General features: G+C 46.4%; 2 protein-coding genes across 2 annotated transcripts in view; both read left to right on the top strand.

Annotated features, from left to right (window-relative positions):
* The first annotated feature begins 255 nt into the window (after positions 1–255).
* PDCD2L (programmed cell death 2 like) lies at positions 256–8,182 on the top strand. Its single transcript, XM_059713873.1, has 6 exons — positions 256–468; positions 554–637; positions 1,041–1,426; positions 2,904–3,017; positions 5,054–5,202; positions 8,028–8,182. The coding sequence occupies exons 1-6, from the start codon at positions 346–348 to the stop codon at positions 8,156–8,158; spliced, it is 987 nt and encodes a 328-aa protein (XP_059569856.1). The 5' UTR covers positions 256–345; the 3' UTR covers positions 8,159–8,182.
* A 5,552-nt stretch (positions 8,183–13,734) lies between these two features.
* The window catches only part of UBA2 (ubiquitin like modifier activating enzyme 2), a 30,603-nt gene continuing 24,818 nt past the window's right edge, over positions 13,735–19,519 (top strand). The window contains exon 1 of the mRNA XM_006274315.3: positions 13,735–13,900. Within this exon, the coding sequence (XP_006274377.1) occupies positions 13,757–13,900 (144 nt within the window). The 5' untranslated portion in view covers positions 13,735–13,756. The remainder of the gene's footprint in view (positions 13,901–19,519) is intronic.

Genomic DNA, 19,519 nt, shown 5'->3' with positions numbered 1-19,519 from the left:
GCACAGCCCCAGAGAGCTGCACTTGAGCTAGGCTTGCCGTGCAAAACCTTGCTCCTCCCTGGGCTGAGGCCAGACATCCCCGTTGCTTCGCCCACGGAGTGGTTGTTGCGACCCCCTTATACGCCGCTGGGGTGCGCTGCTACCCCCAGCCGGGCTCGAACCAGCAGCTACACTGCACCGCGGCATTCCAAAGTCGGCGCATGCGCTTCACCGGAGCCAGCCCACGTGCCATCCCCCGGGCCTGAGCAGAGGCAGCCGGAGGAGAGACGTTCTCTGCCCGTCTTCTCTTGTCCTCTTTCGCGCCCCGTAGCTGAGGGGGCGGGGCCAGGCCCTACGTGCGCTGCCATGGCGGCTCGCGGCGCGGGGCCAGTGGTGCTGCTGGGGCTGCGGGACGTCGCCATGCCGGCATCGGGCACGGGCAGCGCGCAGGCCCCGGCCTGGGCCACTAACAAGCTGGGCGGCGCCCCGGTGAGCGGCGGCGCGGGCGAGCGGGCGGCTCCGGGCCCCCTTGCCCGCCGCCCCGCTCACGGCCGCCGCCGCGCGTGTCTTGCAGGACCTGCCCCCGGCGCTCGGCGCGGCCCCGGCCTCGGCCCCGCCCTGCGGCGGCTGCGGCGCGGCGTTGCTGCACGTGCTGCAGGTGAGCTGTCCGCTGGAGGGCTCCGCGCTGCACCGCGCGCTGCACGTCTTCGCCTGCGCCGCCCCCGCCTGCTGCGGCCGCGCCGCCGGCTGGAGGGCCCTGCGCTCCCAGTGCGAGTGCGCGCCCCGCGCCCGCCCGGCCCCGCAGGTGGGTGTCCGCTGCGCGGGGCAGGGGGGGCACGTGCCGCGCGCGCTGCGGGACTGGGGCTGGGGGTCAGCTCTTGCCAAGGGCCGAGCTGCTGAGACTGTGGCAGAAGGGTCGTCCTCACCCCGGCCGCCGTATAAGTCGTTGTCATCGTTGTCCCCCGGCATAAAAACAACACTTGGGTGAACAGTGCTTTTTTGCACGTGTTCATAAAGGTGTGCGTAGTGTCTCTCGAAACCTGTTTCTTCTTTATTCTTAGGAACAACAAGAGAGGCTGGCTGCGCGGGACTGGTGTGACGAAGCAGATGACTGGGGAGCGTGCGATGAATTTGAACCCCCTGAACTGAACCACTCTGGCTTGCTGGGTGTAAATGAAGCGAGCAATTCCTGCTTGCCCAAAGAAGCAGAGTGCGCATCCCAGTTACAGAGGCTTAGCCTGGCAGAAGCTGATCCCTTCTGTATTCATCTTCCAGCTGGAGAAGAGAGAGTAATGTCTAGCTCTGCTCCCACATTCAAGCCCTACTACATCGCTGTTGTGGATGAGGAAGACTACACTGGTTACGTTGATACAGATCATGCACACAAGCTTCTAAAGGAATATCAACAGAGAGAGGGTATTAATTTGGAAGAGTTGATGTCAGAAAGGTGGGAATGGGTTTCTAGTACTTGCTGTAACATGAAGGAATTAAATGGACTGCTATTAGTTGGCATTTATTAGTTAGCTAAATGACAATTGAATTGAATTTGAGACGGACTGAGCATCCTTTATTTTATCTTTGAAATTAGTGCAAATTGAAGGTACAAGTACCTTTCAGAAATAGCATCATGTGGATGCAGCCCAAAAGTAGAATCTTGAGGTATACAGATGAGGGCACAGCTCACTGTTAAGCATCTGTAGACTCAACATCTGCAGTTCCAGCCAAAGACCCTTTGAAATTGCACCTAAGTAGTTTAAAACTTAATAGAAACATTTCAAAGGTAATTCATTATTCAGTGGATAGAGGTAAGTCTGGAGCGTGACTCTTGACATAATGTGTTCTTTCTCTTTTTAAAACTATAGTTCTTATCTGTGATCAATCTTGGGTACTAGATTTCTTGTCATTTTCAGATATGTTTATACTTAAAATTAATGTTTGCAACCTTTGACATCTCTGGTAAAAAAAATAAATAAAATAGTGGACTGGCACACTAGGAAATAATTCCTAGATTATCTAGTCCAGTATCCATTAAATCCATTGCAACTCTGGCACACCCTTGTGCCTCCCACAAAGTTGCATGCTTCAAAAGGAGCTCATTAGGATACAGTATCAGTGGCTTTTTGAAGCTAGGAAAACATATGCCTAAAATGTTGTTAATTTCATGTAATAGTTGTATTGTGCGTGTGGCGTACCTGTAGTTCCTGGGATTATAGGTCTAACATACATGTAGTTTCCTAGGTTATAGAGAGAGATTTATTTTCTGTTCCTCTGTTTTGATTGTGATGGACCCATCCAGATTTTGGCAAGGAAGTAGTGTGAAAAACAGCTTTTGGACTTAAGGTCTGCTGCGGGCTGGTTAACACTAGTGCAGTTGCATGACACGTACATTGAGCATTTACACGTAATCCACTTCTTCGTTCTAAGAGATGTGAATATATGTACGGCTGGTTTTCCCAGTAGTAAGTAGTAGCAGAATACCATTCACTTGCAGGAGTTGCATATAGAGCACTGGTTTTTGAAGTACCTTTCATGTTCTGTTCTGTTTCTGAAAGTGTTTTTTTGGGGCAGCTTAAGATTTCTTTTTTTTCCTGGGTATAAATAAAGACAGCACCAAAATACAAGAAAGGCTCTGAGGGATCTAGGTTTAAGCAAATGCATAGTGCACTTCTTGTATTATAATACAGAAAAATTGGATATAGATATTTGAGTAAAGATCACTAAGGGTGAGGATAAGGAGTGAACTAATAAGCTATGCTGCCTAGTAAGGCTAGTTTTTAGATACAAGCGTCATTTTAATTCATGTTAATATTAGAAAAACCCCCAAAAACTCCCGGAGGTGGTGGTTCGATAACTGTTTTTATTTTTGAATATGCATGCTGCTGTAGATTTAATAGGAAAACTTCCCCCTCCCCTTATTTTTCTAGTTTTGCAGGTGAAGGTGATCGTGAGAAATATGAAAAGAGCAAACTCCGAAGTAGGGACCAGGTGTTCCACAAATTTATGAAAAGAATTTCTGCCTGTCCTGAACAAATTCTGAGGTATGTTGACTGATGTGTTGGTGATAGGAAGTGATGGTCAGTTGTCAGAGAATACATCGATTTTTTTTTTTTTTTTTTTTTTTTTAACTTGACGTTCCTGGAATGAGGATGTTGTTTTTAGATTATTTTAATTTTTAAAATGTTCTAACATTTCTTAAGCTAAGCATGGTATGTGTTTAAGTGTAGGTGGAGATGCACATAACAAGTGTGTACTCAGTGAGACTATCCTGTGATCTGCCTATTTTACATTAGGTAAAATTAGCTGGAGGAGTAAAGAGACTCTCTAAGGGCCTTGGATTTGGTCAAGGGAGGGTTTGTTCAGGATGAGGTATGAGGAAGACAGCAAACTGTCTTTTCAAAGGTCCCTTAAAGATGGAAACCCTAGCAATAGCCAGTTTACCAGGGGACACCAATGAGAGTGGAAAAATAGAGCACAATGGTGTGCAGGTCTTAGTCAGCCCTGCTACTGATGGACTGTTATCACAGCTCTGGGGTAACCTTGCCATTAACCCCTCTGGCTTCCTCAGCAGCATCTCCTTAGGTTTTGGGCCTGTTGGTGTTTCCTTTTTCAACAGGAGAATCTGTTTTAGGGATGTAGACCACTTGAAATTCACTGTGATAGTCCCTGCAGATCTGCAGCTTGTCTGCATTACAGGTCTTCTATTTTAGCTTTGCCAGCAAAGCTTGTAGTGGAGATGCATAGAAAAGTTTTTTTTTTTTTCTCATAGCATCTACCCAAACTATAGGAGTTCTACTGGTAAAAGCCCTTCTCTGTCAGTACAGGGATGTCCAAAGTTAGGTTATCTAGGAGTGATCATTTCACACCCGTAACTGATGATAGCTGTGCCACTAAAACCTTGTAGTATAAACCATACTTGAGTTGATTAATTCAGCACCTCAGAGCTGTTTTCTTTCAGGACAGTGATCGGCAAACTTACAGTAAAGCACAGCATTTCATCCTTAAGACAAAAACATTACAGAGATGGCATATCCTTAATAGCTTATATATTAGATTGCCAGATATTACTCATCCATATTGGATTCTGGCAAGTACCATCCACATGTGTGTGTTTGTTCCACGGTGAATCTTGCAAATCAGCTGATTCTTTAGTTAAAATGTCTGCTTGCTAGGTCTCCTGACCCAAGGAGAAACAGTCTATGCTATTTCCAAGAGAAGGCAAAGCTTTAAAGACATAGTATCTACATAAACAGTGTTGAGTATCCTGGAGCAATTGCATAGAAAATCCATCCATTGAGTTTGGAATACAAAGATACTTTTTTTTTTTTTTTTTTTTTTTTTTTTTTTTTTTTTGCCTAAATAATATCTGTCACTTCTCAATGTAAAACAGACTTTGATATTTTCATGCTTTCAAAACATCTCTGCGAGCACAGCTGTAATGCTGAGGTAGCCACCCCATTCCAGTCGCTAGAGAGCTCAAAAAGGGGAGGCTACGCCTTTGTCTCCATGACTTCTGGGCTGTGAGTTCTGTACTTTCCTTCCAGGCACAGCACAGAACCCCACCTTTTGTTGACTAGAAGCTGCCTTGAACTTTGGTTTTGGTTTCTCTGGAGGTGCGCTACCTTGTTCCAAAAGCTTGCAGTGCTGTGATAGAAAGCACCATGCTGCTGCTCCAAGACTGCTGAACTTAGACTTGCAAGTGTGTCTTCCCCCCTACCCACCCTTTCCCTTACGTTTATATTAAAGTGTAGCAGGGATATGGAGTTGAGGGTACTACATACCGTGCAGTAATCCGTCTAAGGTTTTTGTCTCCATTTGAATGTTGGGAGGCTGCATGAGTAATAGCTTCCAGGTCTCGTGGTAACCTTCTGAGTCTTTTTCCTACTTTAACCTTAATGAGTAAAACTTTGGCAAGTAAGCCAACTCCTGATAGATGTATCTTATTTTATTTTTATTGTTATTTTTTTACTTGAAGCAAGCTCTTGACTTTTGGTGAATTCCAAGTACTGATGCATTACTGTGGGTCTTCCACTGAGCAATAACAAGAAATGTGTGACATCTTTCTCCATACCCCTAGATACTCCTGGGGCGGTGAGCCTTTATTTATAACATGCCCTCCATCTGACATCAGCAGAGGGGTTCCAGCCTGCAGTAACTGTGGAAGTAACAGAGTCTTTGAGTTCCAGCTTATGCCAGCATTGGTCAGCATGCTCGAGAGCGATGCAGGTGCTAATTTTTATTACTTGTTTTTATATGAAGCACTGTGCTATAACTGCATTGAACGAGACATTGGAACATGGGTTACTTCAGGGATGGCCAATCTGCAGCATGAGTGGCACAGGCAGCCTCTGTGAATAGCGCACAGCAGATCAGGCAGGGAACAGAAAGCAGAGCAGCAGCTCAGGCAGAAGAAAGGGATTGGAATGGCACTCCAGGAAGGTTCAGGACTAATATATGGTATGACTGCCAAAAAGGATGGCCCCCAGTGGGTTACTTCATGTAAAATATAAGAGCAGTGATATTCTAATCACTTTTTTTTAAATATCATGAAACCTGCTGTAAGTGGCCAGTCAACTATAATTGAAATTGACTTTCTAATAACTTGTTCTTTCTCCCCACCATCCAGTGTTTGGGATATAGTAAGAAAAGAGCCACCCTAATTCAGCCATTCATCCTTTAAACTATTTCAGTCACTTAACATATTGACTTTCTTTCAATGTGATTAGTGAAACTGATTTACTAGGTGTCTCTGATCAAAGCTTTATATGTTCTTTAGATCTTTTATAACAATGAGAGGAATCAAGGACTCTCTCTATCCTTGAACAATTAATTTGTAACCTTCCTCCTAAAGTGAGGACTTGAGAATTAACAAATACAGTGGATTCCACTTTATAGCATCACTCGTTAATAGAATCAGCTGCTTATTTGAATCAATGTGGGAAAACCAAAACCATTTGTATATTATTACATGTACAAATAGCTCATATTAGAATCACAGTTTTTGGTAGAAGTGCCAATTAAAAAAAAAAAAAAAATTGATTATATTGGAAATCAGCCTGATGTGGCCAATTTTTAATTTGGCTGATAAACACAGTGTGGCCCAGCACTGCCCTGGCTCCAGCCCACAGCTGCAGCCCGCCCTGCCCCACACAGATCCAGAGGGTACAGCTAGCCACTCTGTAGGCTGGCAGATTTCCAGCATCCAGGGGGCTGGGGCCCCAGCAGAGAGTGGGACGGGGCTGCAGTCAGCTCATCTGGGAGGTGGGGCTCCCTGGTGATGCACCCCCTGCGTGCACAGTAGCTTTGAGGGGCACAACTCTGTGCTGCTGTCCTTGCTACCTGCCCCCACACCCATCCTGCACACAGATCTGGGGGGCTCTGGTCCCTCCCTGCCCCTCCAGGAGTGCGTGCCATGCTGGGGAGTTGCCCCTACCCCCTGATCCCGCAGCAGGCAGCAGTAAGTGGGGAACCAGGCTCCACTCCGCTGCAGCAACTGTCTCTTCCTGCTGGAGGAAGGGGGCTGCGGGCCTGGGTTCCTGGCCCTATAGCCCTGGCAGCTGGGGACCCCCTTTGACAGGGCTGAGGTGTACCAGCAGGGCTGGGGGACTATGGGCGGGGGTGGGGAGTGAGAGGCATGAGCAGGGCCAGGAGGCTGCACAGGAGAAGTATTTGCTTTCTTAAAAAAACAGGTCTCCTTTTAATGGAATCAGCCAGTTAATAGAATCAAATCATCATTTCCCAAAGTGATTCCAATAAGGGGAATCCACTGCATCAGCAAAGAAGCAGCTGTATACAAGTTTTCATTTTGTTTGTTGCTTTAAAAAAATCTTGAATTGACTAAGTGGTAAATTATATATATCTAGAAGGCAAGTTTGGAGAAGGAAGACTTCAGTTTTTTTGAGGGGTGTTTATATCAAAATATAGTTCAGGACTGATTGTGATCAAGATGTTTCTTCATCCTCACACTCACGTGTACTCATACATGCACCCTGTGAGTCCAGGTAAATAGGGTTGTGATTTACCAACTACAAACAAAATTATATTTTTTGTTATATTCTATTCTTATCATTGATTTCAAAAGCATAAGTAGAACTTGATCCACAACTTAAAGCTGTAAATTTTAATAAGGTGACCTGGGTAATACTTTAAGTGTTTTTCTAAATTTTATCCAAAAAGATGGCATCCATATGAAATTACACTGTTTAGTTAGAAAATACGGACACTTCACATTTCTGGAACTAGAAGAAATGAAAGACTTTAATATTCTTTTAAAGTTACTGCATACCCTTTATATATAAGAGTATGCAGTATATTATCACACCAGGATACAAATGTGAGGATTAATAGATTGCCTGTACCATTTCATAGAGCCGGGAACTATTTTTACAGGCAGATTAAAAAGCAGGTATAACTGAAATGATATAACTTTGCCAAACAAAAATCAATTTTTGACTGAACCTTTCTGGGCATCGGACTTTCCTTTATGATGGGGCTAACTGAGAAGTATTTGGAGTCTTGATTGAATGAAATGGAATCTGTAGTTCTACATTATTTGATTTCTTTAATAAGTAATGCCAAGGAATTTATCAGTTTTAATTTAGCCTGTAGGAACAAACTAAGCACTGAAGTAAGCCCCCATCCAGCAAGCACTTGAAGCATGCAATTAATCCATACTAAGACAGTTATCCTCGTACTGTCTTCTACATTAAAGAAATAACTAAATAAGACGGATTGTTTGCATTACTAATTTAGTTTGTGCACAAGTGTTTTCAGGATTGGAGCATTAGTTAACATCCTAGAGATGTTCAGGGTTGTGCTTTCTGCGTGGCTACCACACTATTAATGGATGACAGAGTAAAGTTCTGGCTAACTTGAGACAATCAGTAGGACAAATCAAAAGGACAGATTAAGTCATTATATAGTTTTCTGCACGTATTGGTGATTCATTTCTGAAAATATTGTTTATAGGCACCCCTCTCCAAATGTAGTAATGTCTAAAATGTGACATGTCATGTAATCCTAAACGCCACTTGTTTTTCATTCCCCCCCAGATCTGTCAATCGAATTTGGGACAGTCTTGGTTTACACATGTGAAAGAAGCTGTTGGTCAGTAAATCAGAAGAATCCCCTAGAGGAATTTATTTTTATACAAGAAGACCCAGATCAGCAACTATTTAAATAAACTTACTTCTTCCTTGTAAAGCCATTTTAGGTGTTTTTTTTCTTTTGTAAAACAGAACTGTTTTAATCGTGCAGCAGAACTATGAGCAAATGAAAATAGAGTGAAATTGCCAATTCACTCAGTAATGTCACTTTTGTTTTGTGATTCTTGTCAATAAGTCAGACTGCTTTAGTGGGAAGAAGATACTGGTGTGCTTCTATAATGTTTGGTTTATATAAAATTTGCTTGTTTTGTTCATATACCAAGCTTTATACCCAGATTTAGTGTTATGTGTTCTAGTTTATCCTTGGAAACTTCCAAGAGAAAAGGAGGATGGGTTTTAATGCACTTTGCCTAGCTCTGCTTGTCAGCCAGCCAGCATTCTATAATACTAAAACTGAGTCATTTGGGAAGATTATCCAGTCTACGGTGTACAAACTAGTACAGGTACTCCTCACAACATCGTCCCGGTTAACGTTGTTTCGTTATTATGTCGCTGTTCTTTTAGAGAACATACTCATTTAAAGTCGCACAATGTTCGGTTATAATGTCTGGCTGCTGCCTGCTAGTAGGTAACTACTGTAACGTAATTGTATCCGCTTAACATAGTTTTGCTTAAAGTTGCATTTTTCAAGAATGTAACTATGACGTTAAGTGAGGAGTAGCTATAGTTAGAGTGAATTTGGTATTTCAGTTGAATATTGCACTTTCAGTTGCTATATATTGAACTACAGTTTGTAACCCAGGAAGGCGCATCCTTTTATCATCATGGTATCCTATGGTAACTATCATGAGCAGGGATCTGGATTTTTCTTTTGCCATGACAAAATATAAAAAAAAAACAAAACCCCCACTGATTTTTTTTTAATCATTTTATGGAGAATAACGCAGGAAACAGCAGGTTTCCCCTTGCAGGCTGGTAGAGTTCTAGCCTGCAATGGGCTGGGGGGAGCGGATGGAGGGTGATCAGGCAGGGGGGTGCCATGTACGTGTGTGTGCAGACATGCACATGATAGGCCACATGAGAGCAGCTCCCACAGGTAAGTCTGGGGGGGGATTGAGTCCCTCATAGGGAGGGAGGGAGTTGGGCAGAGGGAGGGAATCGGGCAGGGTGGGGTTAGGGGTGCTGCCCGGCCAAGGTAGTGTCTGGGGCCAGGAATGTGTGGCTGCAGTACCCACGCAGGGAAGCAAGATGGAACCACAGGTAGCTATTCTGGGGGTGGGGGCTGGCTCCCTGCCACTGCACACTCAGGGAGGTATGAGTGGCATATGCCCCCCAGATTTGTGTATGGGGCAGGGGCAGATGCAGGCTGTCAGCTGTGGGCTTGGGGCTTCCTACTCTGCTGCCCTCCCCCCAGGGGCCTCCGCAGCCTGGCAGATGGCACCTGGTGCAGCAGGGTGGAACAGAGAAGCTCAGTGCTGCTACAGGGAGCCCCACACAGCCGTGGCAAGGTGCCACCTGGCCACCCGGCAGCAACAGGAGTAGCAGCACTAAGCTGTGCCCCCCTACCCCCTTCTGCTGGGCAGGCAGAGGGCTCCTTGCCATGGCTGTACGGGACTCCCAGGGGTGGCACTGAGCTTTCCTGCCCCGCTGCACCAGGTGCCATCCGCCAGGCTGTCAAGGCCCCCAAAGGGAGGGCAGTAGGGTGGGGAGCCTGAGCCCGCATTGCCCCCCTGCCCTCACCCTACCCAATGGGCTCCACTCTAGCTGTGCGGCTGCAGGGGAGGGGGAGCCCAGCTCCCACAGGCAGCTGCTGGGAAGGAGTGGGCTGGACCTGGGTCCCTGGCCCCATTGCCCTGACAGCTTGGGGCCCCCTCTGGCAGCTCTGTAGGCGAGGGACACCAGCAAGGCCTGGGGGGATGTGGGTGGAGAGTAGGGCAATAGCATGGGCAGAGCACTGGCATCAGAGCTGCTCAGTGCCACAAAGCAGTGGGCGGGGGGGAGCCGCAACCAAACCTGTGTCCTGGTGAGCGAAGGGAGCAGGGGGAGCTCTGATTTCTTTTTTCCATCATAACCCAAAATTAATACCAAAATGTATAGGTATTTAGAATGTGTTTTATTATAGTGATTGAGGCACTGATAGGCTTCGAAATTGTAAATATATCAATAAAACATTGTGTTCAACTGATACCTATAGATACAGATATATAGATATATATAGTGGTGTTTCATTTTAATTGCAGGGAAAAAAGATTTTGGGTTTTTAATCAGAATTTGTGGGGAAGGAGGGGGTGGGTAATAATCAGAGAATTTGCAGTTTTTAAGCAGAGAAAACCAGGATCCCTGGGAGGTATCCCAGGGGATTGTTCCTCTGATATTAGCATTGAGATCAAATTACAGGGGCTGTCTGAGTTCTCTCGGTGATCTGTTAGCAGACAACACCAACAAACAGCAGTGTGGTGGCTGGAGACTGGGATGCTGCCGAGGACAGGGAAGTGAGACTTTCAAGACCCATCCCAGGCATTTAGGTTGTAGCTGTATTGGTCTAGTGGCAAGCATTTCTTATGTGGCAAGGTGTCTCTAAGCTCTGTGGTGAGGCTCTGTGATGATGCAAATGACCTCAAACAAAGGCAGGAGCTCAAGTTTCAGGCGGTCAGACTTGCTTTTTTCCTCGTAAAATTATGAAGATTTTATTTCTACCCAGGAGAACTTTTACAATCTTTTCTCCAATGCCTGATAAAGGGTGTTTGTGCCCAAAAGTTTTAATTAAAGAATATTTTTTTTGCAAAAATCTAGTTGGTCTAATAAAAGATATCACTTCTACCACAAGTCCTGATTGCTTTTGCCACTAGACCAATATGGCTAAACCCTGGATACCTGACGCATGGAAGATATCAAATTTTAGCCAATTTTTTTAAATGAAATCTTCATAATTTTACAAGGAAGAAGCAAGTTTGATCGCTTGAAACTTGAGCTCCCACTCCTACTTTTGTTCAAGGTCATTTGCATCATCACAGAGCTCAGAGATACCTTGCCACTTATAAGAAATGCCTGCCCAGAAGAGCACTATTTGCTCCTCTGTGAAATACAAAACACTATAACCAGAAGGAAATACATCCTGTTTACCACCAAACAGCTTTGAGATAAACAGGCTATTCTAATTTTTCTCTGAGCCTAATCTGCATATAAAATTAACAGTTCCAAACAGGAGATTTCACCACACCTTCAACTCTTCTATGAAATACAAACTTTCATTTCTACCCAGGAGAACTTTTACAATCTTTTCTCCTATGCCTGATGAAAGGTGCTTGTGCCTGAAAAATTCCTTAATTGCAAGCTTTTTTTTTTTGCAAATATCTAGTTGCTCTAATAAAAGATATTACTTTTACCATGAGTCCTGATTACCAGTACCCATCCCAGATACACTTCCATGTACAATGTAAAAGAAGTTTCTACAAGAGGGGCTTTAAAAAGTATCTGCCCCTATTTCATTCTTTTTGAAAATAGTGCTTGCAATAATTCTGCAAAACCTCTATTTCTTGGGGTTTGAGAGAAGAGACTTTCCTTTTCTTTAATTGTAGCTGGGAGAATTTAGTCTCCAAGTCCATGCAACGTGCACCTCTGGCATTTTAGGTCTATTCTGTCTAAATTACTCTATCCCAGATCAGATCTCCTGGGAAAACTTTCAGCACCTCGGGTCTCTTCGTGGGTCTTTGTTTCTGCTCAGCAGGCCAGGCAGTGAATAGGAGGCATGGAATCGTAGAAAACTAGGGCTGGAAGGGACCTCAGGAAGTCGCATCTAGTCCAACCCCCTGCTCAAAGCAGGACCATCCCCAACTAGTTCATCTCAGCCAAGGCTTTGTCTAGCTGGGTCCTCCCCCTAGAAAGTTTTTCCTAATACCCAACCTAAATTTCCCTTGCTGCTACTTGAGACTGATGCTCCTTGTTCTGTCATCTGCCACCACTGAAAAATAGTTTAGCTCCATCTTCTTTTGTACTGGACTCCTGGACTCTCCAATTTGTGCACATCCTTTTCACAGTAGGTGGCCCAAAACTGGACACAGTACTCCACATGTGGCCTCACCAGCACCAAATAGGAGGGGATCATCACTTCCCTCGATTTTCTGGCATTACTAATACTAGTGCAGCCCAGTATGTTGTTAGCCTTCGTTGCAAAAAGAGCACATTTGGCTCATCCAGCTTATGTGGGCACACTGTAACCCCCAGGTCCTTTTCTGCAGAGCTGCTGCTTAGCCAGTGGGTCCCCAGCCTGTACTGGGCATGGGATTGTTTCATCCTAACTGTAGGAGTTTGTACTTATTCCTGGGTACTGTCACACAGCCTTTTACCGTGCTGCTCTTGTGCTGTCTTTTCCTAGGTCCTTGGCTCCTTTTTCAGGAAAAGATATCCTCTCGCGCATCTGATTCCTAACTCTTACCTGTCCAAGCTGCTCTGTCTAAATACGCGTGTACTATACCTTTGGAGTGCTCCCTTTTTAAAGAGTAGTTTATTTCAGTTTAGCTAATTGTTTTAATTGATTTAAAACTCTTCCACAGCATGTCTAGTTTAAAATGAAATGAGTATTTGTACAGCCTTTTTATTTTATTTTTTTAAGTTCCACATATAAATTTTAACTACTACAAACTGCATATACAAACTTGCATATAACCAAACCCTATGGTACAACGATGTGATTTTAAATGTTAGTTAATACCCTAGCCCAGGGGTTGTATGGGGGTACTTGGGAAGGCTCTACGGGGTATGTGCAGAGATGGGGCATTGCCATCCACCACTCTCCCAGGAGCAGGGCTGGGGTTGGGGCTGTGGCACCCCTCTGCAGGCCACACAGGTGCCACCCAGGTCGAATGCAGACATGGGGGGGAGGGGGAAGCTTGCATGCAGCGGCTGCCGTCCACCACCCCACACTACCACCCCTCTGTGTCCAGCTGTGCGTCACCCTCTCCTCCCCACCCAATCTGGCTGCTGGCGGTACACTTATTAAAAAAGGCTGAAAACCCCTGCCCTAGCCAAACTTACATGTTTTGTTAACAGCAGGGCAAGGTGAGCCCTGCAGAAGCAGAGCCTAGGCTCTCCCTCGCTGGGCACATCTACAGGAGACGTTTACTCCGAGTAGGCTAGTTAGAACAGCGTGTCTACACGTGCGGCCCTGTTAGGCCACAGGAAACTAACTAAGGCTACCTGTGAACACAAGTGCTGTCCTGCCGCAGCACTGCCCGTGTAGACGCTGACCCGGCTGTGGGGGCTGCCCACCAGCTTGCCCCGCCCTGGAGCACCCTTGTGCCGCAGCCGGTCCCTGCACAGCACTGTGCAGTGCACCCCGGGCTGAGCCCCGCTCCAGGACCTCCTGCCAGCCGGGATGCTCAGACCTAGCTCTACCCGCTGTGGTCCCGGGTGCAGAGCCTGGGAGCAATCAACACGTGCCGGAGTTGATTGCGCACGTAGAGGCGCCCTCCGCGGCGCACGTTACCAGCTCAGAGATGCGCGAGCCCTTGCTAGCCAAGGTGCGATGTATCCCGCCCGGGAGGGGTCTCCCCAGCCGGTGTCAGAGGGCGGCGGCGGCCTCCCCGCGGCAGGGGGCGCTCGAGGGCGGCGGCGGCGCTCCGCCCGCTCGGCCGCTCGTTGTCCCCCGGCGCTGAGCAGCCGCGCGCCCGCCCGCCATGTCCGCTCCCGTGTCGGGGCCGCTGCGCGCGGAGCTGGCGGAGGCCGTGGTCGCGGCGCGGCTGCTGGTGGTGGGCGCCGGCGGCATCGGCTGCGAGCTGCTCAAGGACCTGGTGCTCACCGGCTTCCGCTGCATCGACGTGGTGCGGCCCCGGGCGCGCGGGGGCCTGAGGGCGGGAGGGCGGGGGCCGCGGTGGCTTTTGTCTCCTCGCGCGGGGTGGGGGTGGGCATCCCCTCCCCTCCCCTCCCCTCCCCCACTCCCACCCGCCACTCGACTCCAAGACGGGTTGTTTTTATTCCCCTTCTAACCGAAAGGAGGCCCCGGGCTTGGACGCGGTTGTGGAGGGCTGGGCTGGGGCTGGAGTTGCAGCTGCTGCTGCTCCCTGCGCCCCTCGGGCACTGCCTGCCTCTGCCCCCGCGTCCTCGGCCCGGCCGCGTGCCCCAGAGCCAGAGTCGTGAGGGGGTGAGCGAAGGGGGGCCAGGTGCCTGCCTCCTTACTACCCCCCCTTCCCACCGGTCACTCATGGTCCCCTTAGCACTCGTCCCCTCGCTGCCCACCAGGCCAGACACGTTTAAGTTGGTCTTCCGGATGATTAGATCCCATACGTTAAAAATTAGAAGAGATTTATATGGGATCTAATTATTGGGGGGGCGGGGATCTTAAATTCAGCATCATCTTGGATTTGGGTGAATGCAGGCGATTTGCTGGTAGGACCGCCCTGCACCCAGAGACGACCCGAGCAGGGTGCGGGGCCTCAGGGCAGATGGGCCTGTGCGGGGCCCCGCGCCCAGAAGCAACCGAGCCGGCGGCGGATTCGGGGTGGGTGGGGGGTGGAGTGCCAAGTGGCCAGACCCGCCGGACTCAGTGGCGGGGGGGCGGAGCCGAGTACGGAATTGCTGCGGCCGCTCCGCCCAGCTCCGCCGGGGCCCCCAAAGCGTGGGGCCCCCGGGTGTTTGCCCCGATTTGCCACCCTGGGGTCAGCCCTGACCACCACGCTACCAGCCCTGTTAGTTTCAGTCTCTTGCCGATATCAAGCGCAAGGTTAATATGGCATCTGTGAAGCAAATGTTGAGAAGAAGATGAAAACCAGCTTTTTTTCTTTTTAGCTGTGATATTTCTTTTGTTTCCCCCTAAACCTGTTACTTGTGGACTCTCGTAGCTCCTCAACAGTAGCAAAAAGTTCTGTTCCAAGGATGTTTTTTTTTTAGAAAATGAAGAATTATGGGCAAGGTTGATGTTCTGGTTGAGTTTATTGCTTCGCGTTAGTTGCGTATGTAGATATTCTGGTTGAGAGCCTATTGTAGGACCCAATCAAACTCCATTAACTTCAGTAGGAGTTGGATCAGGCCCTAGATTTGATATTCTTTAACTTTTTAGTTTTTGACTACTCAGTTTGATAGACCAATATTTAGCTATGGGGAGGGGGAATGCCATGAGAGCCAAATGAGAATTACTGTGCAAAGTAGGATCTTGTGATCCACCATATGAAGAAATCACTTGGTGTTTGTGATATAGTTGTTACTGTATGTTGCTACTTGAAGCAGATCATCCAACATTAATTATCTGAGTTGTAAAAAAAATGTACTCCATCCTAAAGTGTACAAAAGCAGTGGAAGAGAAGATAGCAAAGTATAGATGGAGGATGGGAATTGTAGGGATGATCTTGAAGCTGATCAGGAAAATGTTAAACTGAGCTAAGTATACTTGACAAAAAGGTAGTGTGTGTGCCATGATGAGACAAGAAGAGGGCAATCTAATAATCAAACCTAGACCAGGGGTGGCCAAGCTGCCACAAGTGGCATAGGCAGCCTCTGTGTAGCATGCGGCAGATTGGGGAGGGGCAGGCAGATTGGACAGGGTGCAGAAGGCTGAGCAGCAGATCAAGTAAGGGCAAGGGATCACAGTGGTACTTGGGGAGAGTGTGAGGCTAATTTGTGGCATGCCTGCCAAAAAGATTGGTCCCTACTTGCCTAGAAAACATTTAATACATTTGTTCTGAGGTCCCTTTTCCTTTTAACTTGCTAAACAAAAATCTACTTCAGATCCACTAAAATAGATTGCTACTACTATAAAATAGCAACAACTATAAGGATAACTAGTAATATTTTGGTACAGTAGGCCTCAGAGTAGAAAGGGGCAGATTATCAGTTTGAACTGTGTTTCCTCTTTTTAAGTTTGACATTAACAGCTGCCAATATCTGGTGTTTTAAATAGTCTGCTTATGAAAGATTCTGTCTGCTGGAAAATAGCTTTGAAATTGGATCTCTTTTTTGCTGTTTTTTATAAAAAAAATTACAGATGGAAATATTAAAATTGGTTACTATGGTAATGCATAATGTTAACTAGAGGATGCACTTATAACTAAATCTCTTTTGTCTGAGAATTTCAAAGTATTTTACAAAGGAGGAATGAACAAGTATTTTATGTAGGTAGTTTATAAGAATTCGGAGCTGATAAAGGGAGAAAATTTAGTTTTCATGAAGATGTCTATATTATAGTACTACCAGCAACTTCCTCCAATAAAAGTTGAATGGATTTCAGTGCAACATACAATTCTAAAACAGATTTCCATTTTCCAGCCCTGATCTCTGGGAATTATGGCTTGATTTGGAATTTTAGCATAATTTCTTCAGCTATTACAATTTGAGTACAATAAAAAGATTATTCTTAATTTAAAAAAAAATATTTCTCTACTTTTTCTTTGACAATCCAGTTTGTTTGAAGCTTAAGACTTGGCATGAAAGAGGTGGTGGTTTGCTGAGTTTTTTAGACTGATCAGTAATGTTAGAAGGACTTACCCTGCTTGGTAAACTTCTAAGGTATATTGCCTAATAAAGATGTGCTCCCTTTTAACGTAGTACAACTTTCCCTTGATTTATGCTGCACATGCATTCCCGGAGAATGGCGCATAAATCGAATTTGCATAAAGTGAACCCACTTTACAATGTAACAGATAGAGATGGGTTCCCATGACGGTGAGTGAGGCTGGGACTAGGGAAGGGTCGGAGGAAGGGGTGCCACTCCCGGGCCTGCACAGGGCAGCAAAGCAGAGGGAACAGAGCGGCACACCCCAGCTACAGCAGCCCTGGGAGCGGCGGGCACCAGCTGCCTGCAGCTGCTGTGCTGCACCGTGCTCTGCCTGTCCCCACTCACCTCTGCTCCTGGGCTGTGCCATGCCCTGGTGCAGGCAGCTGGTGTTGGCTGTTCCTGGGGCTGCTGCAGCCAGGGCTGGTGTGAGTGCTGCACCCCGTGTTGCCCTGGGCTCTGTTTGTCCACACTCACCCCAGCCTGTGCTGGAGCGGCCCTGGGAGCAGCCAACACCAGCTGCCTGCACCACGGCACGGTGCAGCCCAGGAGCTGGGGTGAGCCCAGGTGTGGGGGGGCAGGTAGAGCACGGTGCAGCCCAGCGGCTGCAGGCAGCTGGCACCGGCTGCTCCCGGGGCCACTGCCGCTGGGGCTGGGGTGGATGGGGCCACGGCCCTTTCCCCTCCCCACACAGACTTTTCTGGTTGGGCGGGGGACAGCTATGCGTCACATAAGAGTGAATTTACCTCACATATAACGAATTTGGGTGTAAATATGCTCATTGCATGAGAGCAAATTCACATATCAAGAACCCGCAGAAATTGAGGGAAAACTACTGCATGTTATTTTGAGGTTCTCACTGATGCGCAAATGCTGCAGCTTTGAATGCATAGACTGGTGAGAGAGGTGGGAAATGTATATGAGTGGGGCTTCCAATAAAATCTGCCATCTAGAACAGGAGATAATTAGGGGTAGAAGGATATTTTTAACGCTTAAAGAAAACTAAAGTAAAAGTTTTATAGGAAATGAAAATAGAAGGGCTGTTGGGGTAGTGTTAACACATGAAGATGCCATCTTGACTGAGTTGTACAGCTTGGCTGTTTTGTGGCATTTTTAGTGAACAGCTTGATCATATGAATATTCATTGATATCCTTAGTCTTGCGCATAGCAGAGTTTGAACGATTGTGAATTTGAACGATCAAGTTGGGTGACGCCATGGACAATCTGTGTCCTGCATTCCACTGGTTGCCTAGTTGTTGCCAGAATTGTCATCTAATCCAGTACCTCAAAACTTTGTTAAAATGTGTAGAAATTTTGATATGCAGACAAACTTGGCTGCACTAGTAGTTCATCTGATCTGTGTATTAGACTTCAAAAGTCTCAGCTACAGTTTCATTCCTTAAATAATGAAGCTACACATGCAAGCAAAAAAAGGAACAGAAAGTACTACATACTTAGAATGCAGCTGAGTTAACACTGGTTTAAAATTCATTGTTTTGTTTTAATTACAGCTTGAAAAATAACTCCAGTTTTATTTGTTCTATTAAAAAGAAAATATGGCAAAGGAGCTACAGAATATATACCATTCATAAGGAGAATTCTTACTAAATAATCTTAATTGCATGTGACATCACTAATTTTACACCCAGTTCTAAAAATGTTACCCTAAAGTAAATAGGAGAATCAATTTGAATTCCATGCAAACTAATATGCATATGTGTTTTGAACTGGCATGTGCATGTTTTTCATTTTCCCCAGATCGGCTTGCCCGGGGGGGAGGGGTTATGTAGTTTTTTCCCCCCCCCACCAACTCTCACATTGTCCTTATTATTAATCAGTTGCAGTGATGTGCATGAAGATGAGCAACTGATCACTTGTATACAAGCCTACTCTGTTTAAGTGAATAGCTGCAGGACTTAAAAAGGCTATGTGCTTATCCAGACTTCCTGTAGACACTAACAGCACCATATACTTCACTGTCATTGATTACAGGAGACAAGGCTAACCTGTGGCATAGGTGCTGTAAGCAGCCTGTGTGTGTGGCATATGGCAGATTGGGGAGGGGACAGGTAGCACAGCAGCAAATGGGGCAGGAAGCAGAAAGTAAAGCAGTAAATTGGGCGTGGGAAAAGGATCCAAATGGTGCTTCAGAGTGAGGGACTAATTTGTGGCACACATGCCAAAAAGGTTGGCTGCCACTGGGTTCCAGTACTGTCAGTGCCATGGTATTTGCAGCCCTGAAGCTGACTAGCTGTCTTTGGGTGCTGACAGATGTGGAAAAACAAACAGCACTTTACTTTCAGCTTGGTGTGCCCCACACCAAGCACAGCACATACCCAGAAGAGGAATCGCGTCTTTTTGACCTGGCTCGCCCAGCATCTGTAAAGCTCATGCGCTTCAGTGGGGCTTTCAGTGTTTTTATCATAATACCTGACTAAATCAGCTGTTAAATAAAAGCGTCAAAAAGCCCCACTGAAGCACGTGAGCTATACAAACGCTGGGGAGCCAGTCAGACTGACACGATTCCTTTTCCGGTAAGGTGCTGGTTTCTTCATCCTCTTGCCCAACATCTGTCAGTGCCCCTGATTTTCAAGGTGTGCATTAGAAGTTGACTTTGGCACTTCTGGTAGAGGAGTTTTTGGCACTGCTGCCGTAGAAAATGAGGGGAGACAGACTAATTCCTATAATTTTTAAAGTTGTTAATGGCTACCCTTTGACAGCTTCCCATTTACTGTTTATGGTGAAGTTAACTGGAATACAGTTAGTTACAAAGTAGACAGTAGCGAAACAGTGAGGCTGTTCTGACTCAAAATTATATTTGATACAAAACACTGTTCTGTTCAGACCTCGAAACTGAAGGCAGAATGAAACAGTGCCGTTTTGCACAGCCCTAGTAAACAGTAGGGCTGGAAAATGCTATGTACTCCATCAATTTATGCAGTAGGCAACAAATTG

This window comes from Alligator mississippiensis, chromosome 10 (assembly GCF_030867095.1).
Source record: "Alligator mississippiensis isolate rAllMis1 chromosome 10, rAllMis1, whole genome shotgun sequence".
NCBI lineage: Eukaryota > Metazoa > Chordata > Crocodylia > Alligatoridae > Alligator > Alligator mississippiensis.
The sequence above is the reverse complement of the archived record's forward strand: the minus strand, read 5'-3'. Positions and strand labels throughout refer to the sequence as shown.